This window comes from Pezoporus occidentalis, unplaced genomic scaffold (genome assembly GCF_034315485.1).
Source record: "Pezoporus occidentalis ecotype Australia unplaced genomic scaffold, CSIRO_AGI_Poc_V1 ctg169, whole genome shotgun sequence".
NCBI classification, from domain to species: domain Eukaryota; kingdom Metazoa; phylum Chordata; class Aves; order Psittaciformes; family Psittacidae; genus Pezoporus; species Pezoporus occidentalis.
The window spans coordinates 1074413-1089024 of record NW_026913521.1 but is presented as its reverse complement, the minus strand read 5'-3'; the positions used below and the strand labels follow the sequence as shown (position 1 = coordinate 1089024).

Below are 14612 nucleotides of genomic sequence, written 5' to 3'. Positions count from 1 at the left end.
GGAGGAAGTTCTTTCCTGTTAGGGTGGTGAGGCAGTGGAATGGGTTGCCCAGGGAGGTTGTGAATGCTCCATCCCTGGCAGTGCTCAAGATCAGGTTGGACAGAGCCTTGGGTGCCATGGTTTAGTGTGAGGTGTCCCTGCCCATGCAGGGGGGTTGGAACTAGATGATCTTAAGGTCCTTTCCAACCCTAACTATTCTGTGATTCTATGATTCTATGAAACTGTTCTGGTCCAAAACCTATACAGGAGCCACTGGCCTAAGACCTGCATGAGAACCACTCCAGCACTTAATGGCTTCATAGAGAACAGAGGTCACAGCAAGGAAGAAAGGAAAGCTCTAAATATGGAACCTGCAGGGAGTCATGAAGTCACACATGAATATAACACGTGAGATGATGAAAGTGAAAGGACAGAACAGAAAACCAAACCCTGGGCACAGAGTGGTGGTGAAACGGGCTGCTGAGCAGGTGCAGAAGAATCAGTAATGGTGAAAGTAGAAATACGCAGACAACAGGGGAGATTCGGTACTGGTTTCTTGAAGCAGGGACTAGTTTACATTTCCAAAGATAGTGATAGCCTTCTGCTTTCAGCAAAAACTAAGAAACATCTGCTACGAACAGTACTGCACGCTACCATGAGCCCTCCATCTGGGGTTCTCAACAGTTACTATTTTCCCCAAAGAAAAAAGCTCAGTAATACTGGCCTACCCATGCAGGAAAAACCAGGATTTCATAGTTTACAGAACAGACACAGATATTCTCACTACAGGCAAATAAGAAGTGCTTTACAAGACGTAACACAACTTGATCCTTATTACATTAAAAATCAAGGTCCAACCTTTACTCCCTATGGGAAGCCGTTGTGGATGCCTTAGGTATAAGAAACAAAACAAGTATGATAGTAAGTAAATAAAGGCCTAGTAAAAATGAATTAACAAGAAGGAAGAAGCGAGGAGAAAGATTCAGATGGTGCTATAGTGCCTTCAGCAGAAGCTTTTGCTTTGCTGAGTCTAGTCTAAACTGACAGCCCTGGCTGGAAGCTAAAACTCAAACATTCAGAGGAGTGGAGAAGGAGAGCTCACTTTTATTTTTGCTGAGTTGAAAAGTGTCACACTTCATTTTGCTTTTATAGTTGCTGGAGATCGTTACTGCTCACCCCAGATTGGCTTCACCTGCCCTGGAGAAAGTAAATGACATCTGAGAATGCAGTAACTCTGTGGTTTATCGGCTCATTACATGGTACCCCTACAAAATCACTGCAGGCTGATCTGTAACGTTTTAGCTTTACATCACTCGGATGAATCAGTGTACCAGGGACATCTACTTTTGTTTGTATAAATCTCAACAGTTTTACAATAGGAGCACAATGTCTGCTATGACAAGCCTAGAGGACAGCATGATTATAACAAGAGACCTTGCTGTCCTTGAAGACAGGAGGGGTGATAGGGCCCTCAGGACCTGTGCATGTAGTATAGACACTGGGCAGTTCTCAGTTTTGGAATAACACATCCTTTTTGGCATATACATCCTTCTCGGAATATACATCCTTTTTAGCTGAATTCAGAACATCTCCATATGCTGTGAATGTAACACAGTAAGGAAGGATTCTCTCTGGCATGACCCTGAGAGCAGAAAGGGGCACTACAAAGGCCAACTGCTTCTTTTTAATTACAGGATTTAGACCAACCTACCGCGAGACTTTTGATGGAGGAGCCAGCTTGGGATACAACAGCACCTCTCACTTTTCCTAATGAATATTCAGCATTCCTTTGGAAGGGAAAAGGAGGAAGAGGAGGCAGCACCCAGCTATGCTGCTGGCATGGTCAGAAGCAAAGCGTAATTCATTCTGTCACAGTGCAAAAGAGAATAAGAGAAAATAAGAATAAGCATCGATTGCAGGTTCAGTGACTGGATGATACCAGGGTTGTAAAGCCAGAGACTGTAGGATCAATGCATAAACACAACCTGCTGCTCTGCAGCTATCTGTAACTGAGGTACCTGGCAATTGTCCCTGAAAATAATGCACTATTATAATTAAGGAAGAAGACTAAGACAAAGTTAGCATCCTGGATCTCAATTCTGCAAAGTCTCATGAAGGTTCTTACCCTTCCATACTGTGAACAGTCCTACTGAAGCATTAGCGCATAAAATTAAGACCCTTACTAAGTCTCTGCAGGATCAGGAATAAGGTTTATATTTTATATCCCATGTTAATCCAGAAAAGCGGCTTCATGGGAAAGACACTGGAATAAAGTAGTCTGCAACACATATTCCATAATTTCTAATATTCTAGAACCTATGCAAGCTGCAGTATTTGTTAACATTTCCGGTCTTCCCCAAAGTCATCAGAGATTAGCATGATTGCTGCAGCAAGTAACTGCAAGTACTATTGAGAAGTGAACCACTTACATATGTATATAAATCCAGACTAGATTTGATTGCCTTTGCATAGCACGTCCATATTTATATTGATATATCTGATATCATCAAGTGATAAAAAGAAGACACTAATTTCTATGCACTGTTTCCAATGTTGAATATATCAGTAATGTGAAACAGCAAGGCAAAAGCAGGAGAAAGAGGAAAAGGAACACAGATTGTAAACAGTGCAAATCCAGCATTTCATCCAATCCAGGGTAAGATATTCTACTTCTGCTTATTGCTTTTGTATTTACTGTAGATTAAATTATTACTCTTGCCTCTTTTAAGACTTTTTTGTCCTTTCCCAACTGCCCTACTGCTTTCCTTGTTCCTGCTTATAAACAGGAATATTCCATTTCTTAGTTCCCATGCAAAATCTTATGAAAGAGATTTGGGGTTATTTAAGGTAACTTTGCCTCCAAAGCGTCCTTATTTGTTTCCCAATGCTGACTTCAGACAGCAGGCAATGATCTGAAGGTATGAAACCAGAAAACGTCTATGCTTTGCGATTTTAAACTTCTTATTCCTGTATATGCCCAGTCGCTTGTGGCATTTGCTATTTCTGTTTAGCCTTCCCAAAAACCAGCAGCTCAACTGTCTCAGCTGCCTTGGTATTACTTGCTTCTTTCTACTACCTACACGTGTGACACTGATTTATTCAGCCACTGAGCTTGCTTTATTGTTTGGGCTAGGAGGGCAAGCAGCATCTCTCCTTTCATAAGCAAAACACTTGATTAATCTACACCGTGAGCTCTTATTTGCACCTGATGTGCCAGTTGTCTTTAACAGCGTGAATGAAAAACAAAATGTCCAGATGACAAAGCCTGTGCATCAGTTGTTTCCATACCACAAGCACATCAAAGCAAACCTACCTTCCTTTCCCTCTTCTGCAGTGTTTATTCTCCACTGTACCCAACTGGTGTGATGGCTGCACCGTGGTCTGCTATTGCAAAGACTTCATTACTTTAACAAAATATGTTGCAGCACATTTACCAATGCACTGTGAAGGAGTGTAAATAATTAAAATAAAACCATTCATGTCAGAAATAAATGAACAAAGCCCATTTTGCAATGCAGCATCCCTGATTTATTTTTATTGCATTCATTTAGAACATTTGTTAATTCACAAAACCCAGCACTCCACACAGAACGGGTCTCCAAAATGTTACTGAGTCCTTGTGAGGTTTTATGGCTTTCCTTTAGGGTCATTAAGGAAGAGATCACTGGGTCAATGAAAAACAGAGAGAATACAGAAAATTAACAGCCATGCTGATGGATTTCACATCCTGTGTTTTCCAAGTGTATGCTATTCTGAATGTCTCCAAGAACCTTATCTGCATTTTGCATTTGCATACAGGTACAAGATATGCAGAATCACACTTCAGTTAGAAATAATTTTAGACACAGCTATGGCTAATACCTACACCTTGAGAGACTGATATTATCTTGCCTGCTCCCTGACTTCCAGTGTGCTGCTTTGTGAGCATCATAGCTAACATTACTTCTTCTTGACGTTTTAGTTTCACGAGGTGAGGATCTCTTTTGGGGGTCTGGGTTATGGCAGTGGTGATCAGACATTCTTCCCTTATTGCTGTGCTATTGTCATTGTATCACTAATACATTTCACAAGAGATATAGGAGAGGATAAAGCAGCATATCACCTCAGAACTACCGCTAGAAATACAGAACCATACTGTCAAAACCCCTACTTTTTTGCTTCACCTCATTTTTAAAGACCATCTGGATGGAAGCATACGCAAACCCATAGCCAAATTCCCACATTAAACACTGAAACATTTCCTCAAAATTAATAATCATGAGTTTAAAAACTCTAAACCTACCTTAGAACAAATACACCTGCTCCTGCGGCAAAATAAAATCCTGGAACAATCTTGGACCCTTCCAACTCCATTCATTTCATCATAAAGCCAGGTTTCTCTTTACAGCTCTGTCCCTGACAGCAATGACTCTTGTAGCAGGAAAGAGCTCATTGGGCTTTCTTTACTGGAAGAATGCCCAAAAAGTTGGAAAGCACAAACTTATGGGAGAAACATGAGAAAGCATATCTCTATAGAGAATGCATATCTATATAGAGAAAAGCGTACCTAATATAGAGAAATACAAAGCATATCTATATAGAGAAAGCTTATCTCTAAGTGCCTTTTCTTCTTATTCTACCAAAAAATTCCAACCTCCACACATGTATGTATAGTACCAAGATTAAATTAATTCACAGTATTCCAATATTAATTATCCCACAAAATTTTGCATCTACTGCAGAGTTACCTTTTATAAAGTTTCACAGCTTTATTGATTGTGTGTCAATATTTTAATCCCAGTTTCACAGCTGGAATGTTTTAAATATCTTCTGAGGTTTCTATGAGCTTCTCTGGGCTATTTTTTCTGGCCATTAAAAAAGGAAACATTCTTCGAAGTTAAAATGGATGTGAGCAGGTAAGAAAGCAAAGGCTTTGCTTCTGTTCTGTTTTATTCTATACTACTCTGTTCCATTCCTATGCTTTTCACAACACAAAGTGGAGGGTTTTGTAGACCTAAGTCACTGGTAGTAGTTCCCCTACTCATGAAACTGTAGTATACACTTACCTGCATTCCAAGGGCACCACATAAATAAGGGGATTTAATCTTCCTACCTCATCACAGCAAACCCACCTATAAAAATGAACAGGATGCAAAATTAGGCAGCATACCCTTTAACTCTGAGAACTACTTGCTATCATGCATGATGTTACCCAGTACAAATAATTCCTTGATATCTGGGCAAATTACTAATTGCAAGTGCACTGCTCCCCAGAGTAGATATTTGCACATGGAGCCTACAATGTGCCAAGTGTAGACAACCTTGCATAAAAACGACTTGGAGAGAAAATGATTCCTTGCAGACGTGAGTACAAATGTACTCCACAGTAAGTGGGGCTTTTCTGCTATGCAATGTGGGTCTTTCTGCAAGATCTAAAGCCCTGAGTATTTGATGAGTTGAGCAAGGTTTGCAAGGGCATGTAGCGATAGGACAAGGGGTTATGGCCTTAAACTGGAAGAAGATAGATTTAGATTAGGCGTTAGGAATTCTTTACTATTAGGGTAATGCAGTACTGGCACAGGGTGCCCAGAGAAGCTGTGGCTGCCCCATCCCTGGCAGTGTTCAAGGCCAGGTTGGACACAGGGGCTTGGAGCAACCTGCTCTAGCGGAAGGTGTCCCTGCCCATGGCAGGGGGTTGGAACTGGGCGAGCTTTAAGGCCCCTTCCAACCCAAACCATTCTGTGATTCTATGAAGATGCAAGGAAACCAAAGGAAACAGTCTGCTTTAATTCACCGAGGGAAACTTCCGTGGAGCCTCCACTGTGAAAGCCCTAATGGAAGAACAGCTGAGCTCACGTGAATCCCTCGGCAAAAAATGCCTGTGTCCACACCTCCATAGACAGGACTGGATACCAGAAACAAATTCTCCTTGTGTTCAATAGGATAGGAGCATGCGTTTACTGAACATGGATTCCGGCTTCTCCCTTAAGGTACTGCGCTCGAGATCTGAATTTATGCGCATAATTATTATTCTACTCCAATCATCTTTATGCATGAACTGGGTTTATTTTATTTTTCTAAGCCATTATTTAATACAATAGGCAGTGCAGAAACTAAGAAGCTAATGCAATCACTTCTGCTGTGTACGGCATGTTTATCTGGCTGAAAATGTCAGAATGCATGAAATATATCCAAAGTGTCACTGGGGCTGCTTGGTATGCACAAAAAGCACTGGAGAAGGTACTGTATTTAAAGTAAAAAGGACTCCAAATTACATTTCTCCTACTATATCTAAATACTCAGCAGCTAGTTTTTAAAAACCTTTCTGACTGATTTTTAGATCTCTGTAAGTAATGCACATCAAATGACTAACAGGACTTGGATCCAGGCTGAGGTGTAAATACGCACAACCTGAGTAAGCTTGTTACACCTAAGTTTTTAAACACATTTGACCAGCTAAGGCACCTCCAAGTTCTCACCAGAGAAACAGCTCTGATACCTGAGTATATGCTGCAAATACTGAAATCTTCCCAAAGGACCCGTGTTTCGATGAACGCTACTCAGTTTTAACCCTGAATGCTTTTATATGTGGTATCGCTTTCTACTTCATATGTAATCTATATCAGAGGGAAGCAGCTACGGAAGGATCTCTTGTCATTTGAATAGTGTGCATTTTTTATACACATGAACTTTGTCAGAAACTAGCTCAGTTTTGGTCTTGGGAAAACACAATTACGTTGTTGTCATAGTTAAATGATGCAACAATATTTGAACCAGTAACAAATAAAGCTGAATACATGACTCTTCATCTTCAGCTAGAGAATCAGCCCTGCCAGCAGACAGGCACCCATGGACGTGCGTCACACCAAGGTTTACCCCTTTAAGTACAGCTCAAATGCCTTTGCTAGCAAAGGCAGGGGCTGAAGGAGAGAGCTCCATAAGCATTAACAAGAGCAACTGGAGCTGGAGGACTGGCTGCCCGGCACTAGGCTGGGAAGCAGAAGACACTGACTGTTGAGCTGCACCGAGACTTGAGTCTGTTCTACTTATTCAAGAATGCCTTAGCCACTAAAACAACAGGCAGCAGTGTATTAACACAATCACCTTAATGATGACAACTCTTCATAATTGAAGAAACACTACTTAAATCACCCCCTTTTCTGTTAAAACAGTAACAGAAATCCCCAATAAGTAATCTGATAGTGACCTAGGTCTGCTGCTGCTGCAAGAGCAGCTTGCTTCAGGGCAATGGGCTCTTAACAGCCATCAGTTTACAGCAGATGAACATTTATCTGATTTTTTTTAATTTTATTGTATTTCTGTAATGGTGCTTGAAATTAAGATTTTCACTGTTTTTCACTTTTTTTGATCATTAATGTAGTAAATTATACCAGCAAAATGAGTCCAGTTTCATCTGTGTCCTAAAACCTATTAACTTTAAGTGTCTGAGTAGAGACCATAGGGAAGTTTGAGGCTGACTGTCTTATTTCTAAGGTCATACTTGGGCCTATTAACCTAAACCAAACTGTCTTCAACTCAAATATTCACCAGAAGAATCCTAACAGATTGAAAGCATCAAGTGAAAGAAAAATAAAGAGCCTAGACACATGGGTACATCATCAAAGCTGAAAGAATCTCTAAGTAGTCAGTGTTTCAGTGACATCCACAGACTATCTTCCTGTGAGGTTCCTATTGTATTCTTCAGGTTTTAAAAAACCCCATAAATTGAGGTATTCAGCAAGCTGCCAGACAGAATTTACCTTGCTTTAATTTATTAGAACGTGTCTCTATATCACTGTTCTGATTTTAACAAAGAGGTTTTTAAACTGGTAAAGTTAAATGTATATTTAATTTATTTCACTGGGTAAAGAATCCTTGAGAAAAATCAATTTCCATTTACAAAGGTATCCCAGCAGGTTGGATGTCCAATTACTGCAGTATTGTTCCTCTTTATATCCAGGTTTATGTGACATATGGTATCATTTCTTCTCCATGATTCTATTACTTTTGGAAAACTATGTTAAAACATCATTATAAATGTAACTGAAACCTGACAAAAGCTGTGAAAATCACAGTGAGTGCTGATCACTGGCAGTTTTGGTTGCACACCTGATGATTGATGCATAGATTTTAATATTACCAAGCAAACTACTTTTTGTACTTCATCCTCAGTCACAATGACTGAGGTATTACCGATAGTACTATTTCTAATCTGCTAAAGCACAAGTGGTTCCATGCTCTTGCTTTTGTATATAATCAGAAATCCCACCAAAAAAAGTATTTTTTTCCTATTGTGTAATTAATTTCTTAATCAAATGACAGTATTTAAATGTCTGTAGTGGGCATCCTAATGCTGAACCAGTGACAGATTCAAAATCTGCTTTGCAATGCATGGGGTCTCAAAATGTGCACTCCATCCTCAGAAAGAGCTGGGAATTAACATTTCCAGACCCCTCACTTTAATGCTATGGTACAGACTGAACATAAGTTGGTGTGACTTGTGACACACATGGAAAGACTTACAAAACTCACATTGGGTTCACCTGCTTGCAAGCTATGCAACTGCTGAAATCGTTTCTTGGAACCACACTTACTTAGGTCCCAGGGCATTAACGCATCTAGATAGCAGCAGTTATTCTAGTCCACAACTGGATGAGCAGCTCCCCTCTGAGGTGATGTACTCAAGAAACACAAGGTTCCATCTCCCCCTTCCCTACCTGAAGCCCACTTTCCCATGCTTGATTCAAGGACTGTGATTTTGTATGTGTTTCTTTTCCCTTTAGATTACAAGCAAGGAACAATTACAATCATTCATAGCTGCCATTCTTCTCAAAGCATACGTTTGAATCTACAGACACCAAACAATTCAACTCTAAGTATTCTTTGTACTGTTTTCACAGGAGTTTAATTCAGTTTCAGGCCGGGCCTTAATTTCACTTCCAAATTTACACTAAGTATAAAAGTGTAAAATAATGTGTGTGTATGTACACATGCAGATAACGAAAGGTGCTGCAAGTTACGGGGTCGTAATTCCACTGGGCTTGTGATAACAGCATAAACCATGGGAGAAGGGATGCAGTGTTGATTACATAATAAACACTGGATCCCTTCTCTTGTTAACGGGGTAATCCAACAGAGCCCAAAGCATAACTTACAGCTCTAATTCAAACCTGACCTGCTCTGGATTTCAGACAAAAAACTGGTACAATTGCTGTCCAGTTGCCAATATTCTCCTGCAACTCTTTGCTTCCTCAATAACATATCCTAGGCTTACCCAAGTCTTGCCTTTTACTGATCCTGGGTTCTCTTCAAGTGTTTCTGGAGAGTTTTGTTATTCCTGTACATTACATTTTACAATCAACGAGTACAACTCCAGGATGAATGGTGATACAGGTGCGTAACGGCATACCCAGGAATTACGAGGGCTCTTTCTGGAACTGTAATACGCACAACATCGCAATGAATAATGCTCCATTGCCCAAGCTAGCATAAGAAAGGGCTGTAAAACTGATCACCTCATAGAGCAAGAATGACACAGCTGAGGTTGCCTTTGCATCCTTGATTCATGTGAAGGTGTATATTGCCCCTCATCCACCATAGCACAGATTACAAAGGCAACAAAGGGAATCGGATGCTCCAGTCCTAGTGAAGCTCTGAATGTAGCTCTGTAGCTGTTTTAGAAACTGTTGAAAAGTATCATTTACTGTATTTAATTATACAATCCTTTTGTCTTACTCAAGAATAGATGGTGCTTACTAAAGCGATATCTGAGCAAATGTAATCAAGTTCTTAAATTTGAGTATATCCTTAAACATTATTTCCTTTAGTAGGAACGTAAGGAATCTCTGATCTGATGAAGCGGGATGTTTACTGTAAAATAATATCTGAAAGCAGAAAAGAAGAACATCTTACATCTAAGTACTTTCCTCTCCTGATCTCAGGAAAGAGTTCTCAAGCAAGAGGACTCAGAAGTGGAAAGAAGAAGAAGACAAAACCACCTGTTTCTTAAGAACACACATAATGACCAAAGGCAAAAAGAATTAAGATTTCCAAATGTGGGAGTAAAATTTTCTCTTAGTTATACACAAAATTAGCATGTATATTACACAACAGAAATGCCTATGTTCAGTGTCAACAATTACTTCTCATTCACTAAAGCAAAGCATTTGAAAATTGGAAAAGGAAATCACAGGTAAGACAGCAACAGCAACCATTCCAATCCATGGATAATAACCTACCCGTGTGACAGGAGGCATTCAACTTTTATAACCTGGATCTATGTCAGATTGTGATCAGAAAATAGAAGGCAATTTGCTCCTAACGCTCCTTTGTGGCACATTTTCTATAAGGTTTTAACCTCCAGCAACACTGGGATTTGAAAGGAGGAGGTATCTCCCTTATAATATGTCCCTACATCCCACACCAGACTAAGAGTAAATTCCAGCAAGCCATTAAATATGTGTAAATCAATAAAATACAAACAAACAAAAATAAATCCCAGAGGCCATACACATAAGATCAGAATTTCCAAGCACTTGTCTGATTTATAGACTCTCTCGACTAATTCTGAACCCAAGCCTGCTATCAGCCCTCAAGCCATGCACAAGGAGTGCCACACAGCCAGTAGCCTTTATCCTTATCTTCGTCACCATTTCCCCACTGCCACTTCAACACAGTGCAGAAAAGCAACTATTCTACTATTGGATATAACTACAGGCATTTTGCTCGTTATTTGAATATTATATACTTGATTGCTGCACACACATTTGTTGTTACAAATGTAATTGTCATCTTTATGTACCACTCTTTAATAAGCCACTGTTAAAAATGCCTGAAGATGCACAACACGTACAGCTGCAGCACATAAAATACAAACCATACAGAGACATTCATGTGTATACACTCAAGAACAAATAGCAAAGAAGAAAGCACTTTTATAACTTGTCCTATTCGAAGACCACATTGCAATGCAGGACAAGATGATGCTGCACCGGTACCACAAGACCCTCACAATGGTTCCGTAACTCAGCTACATACAAGACATTCAAGGCCAGGCTGGATGTAGTTCTGAGCAACCTGATCGAGTTGAAGATGTCCCTGCTGAATGCAGGGTGTTTGGACTAGATGACATTTGAAGGTCCCTTCCAACCCAAACTATTCTATGATTCTATGAGCAACACTATGACCAGAAGCAATACCACCAGGAGGAACTGTTGCATCGAAGTACTGCAAGTTGAAATGAACATGCAGAGTAGGAGTGGCACAATGCTGATGTCTTCCAAATATAGCGTAAGTGTATGGTTTCCCTCTACAAATCTCTTCAAAGAGTTATGAGAGGTTCAGGCTTCTTGTGAGCAGTCACAGAGCTTCGAAACTGAGTATTTTTGTAACATGTTGGTGGTGATAGCATCTGCGGAACAATGCCATGGCATATGCCACAGAAACGTATCACTGAAATAAAGCCTCCTTCTTTCCATGCTGAAAAAGCCCCTAAGTGAGACACCAATATTTCATATTTAGAGATGCCTACATTGAAACCAGGCAGTTCTTAACCCTGAATTCCATGCAGGCAGCTCCTGCTCTGCCTGCACTGTTGCAGAGCTGCTGCAGTGTTCGTGCCATGATTCATCTGTGCAGCTGCCTGTGCTCAGACCCTCCACACACAGGCTGAGTGCTGAGGGGATTTCACCTCTTAGGAAGGGCAGGCAAAATTAATCCTTCCTCTCAGCCCGCTGATTGCGGAACACTTGCATCAGAAACAGAGCTGGTTCTGTCCGTGCAACAACCTTCATCACAATACCCATTAAAACATCCTTTGGCAGATGTCGAACAAGAAAAGGCTGTCACATTGCTTTTGGCACTGAGGTACCTTCATGCTGCTAGAGAATTTCTCAGGGGGGTGATCAAAATAATTAGCACGTTATTAAGTAATGAAGCTCATCTACCACAAATCATCTTCGCTCTAATATCCGAGTCACTTATATACTCATAGGAAGAAACCAAAGCTCACATTCTGAACTGTGCTGTCCTGTAACAAACCTGAAGCCAGCACTTTGTGACAACGACTGCTCACTGGAAAGCTGCTTTTCTGTGGCTAGAGCATACAGCGTGTTTTTAGCACATGGGCTGTTGAGTCCGTATCAAATTAGGCGTCCTGCTGGCCACATGCAGGGAGAAAGGCCCACAGGAAAAGTTTGGGAAGCAAAGGTGCAGAACTGTAAAGAGGCATTTAATTAAAATGCAAGGGGTGGGGAAGGGCAAGAGCTCATTACGTGAACTTCTCTCCTGCTGTCATCCCAGGTTGTGTAAATATTAGCTATGTGATCTGGAATAATGGCACGATTGTCTGAGAGGATGACAAGTGACAGCAAAGAACTGGGTCAGGATCAATCACTATTTGCATACCAATTAGTTGATGTTCTTTCTTTTCTCATACAAACAGAGGAAAAGGTGACATTTCTCACTTTTAGAATAAAAAGCTCCCAATGCCTTTCACAATGGTTTATGGTATATTTTTAGAAAATGTCTTTAGCCTTCAGGAGCTCTGCTAAAACTTCCTAATCATTATTTGAACCTCATCTAATTCCCAGCTTCATCAGCGCTGCTAACATGCCTTAAGCAGTACCCACTCACCTTTCCAGTAAACCAGCATGCTCAGCAATACGTTTTTCTGGCTCTGGAGCACTTGTTCCTATTTAGTCCTAAAGTGCTTCTTCTTAACTCATATTTTCCAATATATTTTGGGACTGATATTTATAGCTTTCCTCTTATACAAGCCATGAGCCCTCTGTCAAAACACCAAAATCCAAACATGTGGCACACCTGCAGATTCCCTCTTTGGTCATCATTAAACCAGGGTTTGAATTTTACCCTGTTCCTGTGCATGGCAGATTTATGATAGAAATTACAGGAATCATCCATCCTTCTCGAGTTTATAGTACACTTCACTGCTGGACCGTTACCTCTCTTAGAGAGGCTACTTGCAGTGAGGAAATTGAAGAGGGGAGCAGCTACATGGAAACTGTTATCATCTGGACACTGTTCTTGTCCTTATTGATCCTTACCTTAGTTCAGTTCTTAGTTATTGTACCCTTTGGCTACAATAACACTACTTGGGCCTAATGAGGGCAGAAGGATCAGAGAGACTACGAATGGTGCATTAGTAAAACCAGCACTTCCTAGGCTTATTTCTTCCAGTATTTTAATGTTTCAAAGAATTCCTAATAAATGTTTTAAGAGCTTTAAATCAGTAGCTGTAACCCAATCACAAATTGAAAAGCTTCCCTCACCAATGAAAAGCAATGCCAAGTTATTTGTATACTTACTGTCTGTTTACATTCAGCATCAAGGTATTCCCTGGAAACTGATTCTTATTGCCAAAAGAATTTGAAAACAGAATACAACTTCCATGCTAACTAATCTTGTATTACATCTTCATCATACAACTGCAACAGCCCTCATTGCTTGCCATGCACAAACATCCACCCAAACCCATGAAATATTAAAAAGGAAATAAATATTCCAAAGTCCATACATGCAGAGCACCTAATTCTCACATCAGAATGCAGATACGCGAGAACGTGTGCGCAATCATACCCAACAGGAATTTCAGATGCTGTAAAACCATAAATGAAGAGCTGTGGCCAAATGGAGGAATTCCAGGAACTCAAGCCTCTCCTTCCAGCCAAAATGGAAACTCAAAATCATAGTCATGCGTGTATGCTAAAACTAATATATGTGTATATTTGATTTATTGTTACCTTTTTAATACAGGAGCACTACAAGTCGCATCTGGGTGCGACCTCATCGCACTAGATACTGTATGGTCATATAATACAAAATAACTGCTTAAAACTAAGCCAGAGGAAAGCTGAAGTGATTCTGGCATGGGGGGGGGATAATGTCAGTCCTTCAGATGTCATTTCCGCAGCTCATTCTATTATTAATGAAAACTGGAAACAAATTCCAACTGGAGCAAAGTATCATAATCCAAAGGATGCAAGATAACATGAACATGGCATCCCAGAACTTTACTCTCCTACTAGTGCTGCACTGCTTAGAGAATAAATACCCATATGCCTGTGAAATCCCAGGTGTGATTCCAAGGGTTCAGAGCAGTTCTCCAGTGGTTTTACTTTGGCTACCTTAAAGTCGGGTTACACAAACTGTCCATATGCACATTCTTTGTCTAAATTGAATAAGTAATAATGACATTTATTTTACCCATAATTAGGGCTGCGTATGGCAGCTATATCCCATTGGAATACAGAAACTGTCAAGTCAACTGAAGGAAGCTTGTGAAAACAGGAAACATTTAACATGAGCTTGATCTCTGGAAATCATTAGCAACTGGGATGGTATTGACCAAGAGGTTTCACAGATGTAAGTAAACCGCTGTTCTGGATTAATTTCTCTGTTTCTTCACCTCAGAAATTCTCCTACTCAAATTGCACAAGCTTTAGAGATACTAAACCCTGTATAACAGCCCTACCTGATCTCAAGTACTTGAGTGGGCTGAGGGTGCACAAGGAGCTGGGAGGGACACAGCCAGGACAGCTGACCCCAGCTGGCCCAAGGGATGTTCCATATCATACAATGTCATGCTGGGGGAAGAAGGAGTAATGAGGGTCAGTCGATGTGATGGTATTTGTCTT

The 14612-nt window shown here is 40.4% G+C and overlaps 1 protein-coding gene across 1 annotated transcript in view; it reads right to left on the bottom strand.

The window, feature by feature from the left end:
• CARD11 (caspase recruitment domain family member 11) overlaps positions 1-5066 on the bottom strand; it is a 61829-nt gene extending 56763 nt beyond the window's left edge. Inside the window, exon 1 of the mRNA XM_062613571.1 lies at positions 5025-5066. Within this exon, the coding sequence (XP_062469555.1) occupies positions 5025-5046 (22 nt within the window). The 5' untranslated portion in view covers positions 5047-5066. The remainder of the gene's footprint in view (positions 1-5024) is intronic.
• Positions 5067-14612: the final 9546 nt, after the last annotated feature.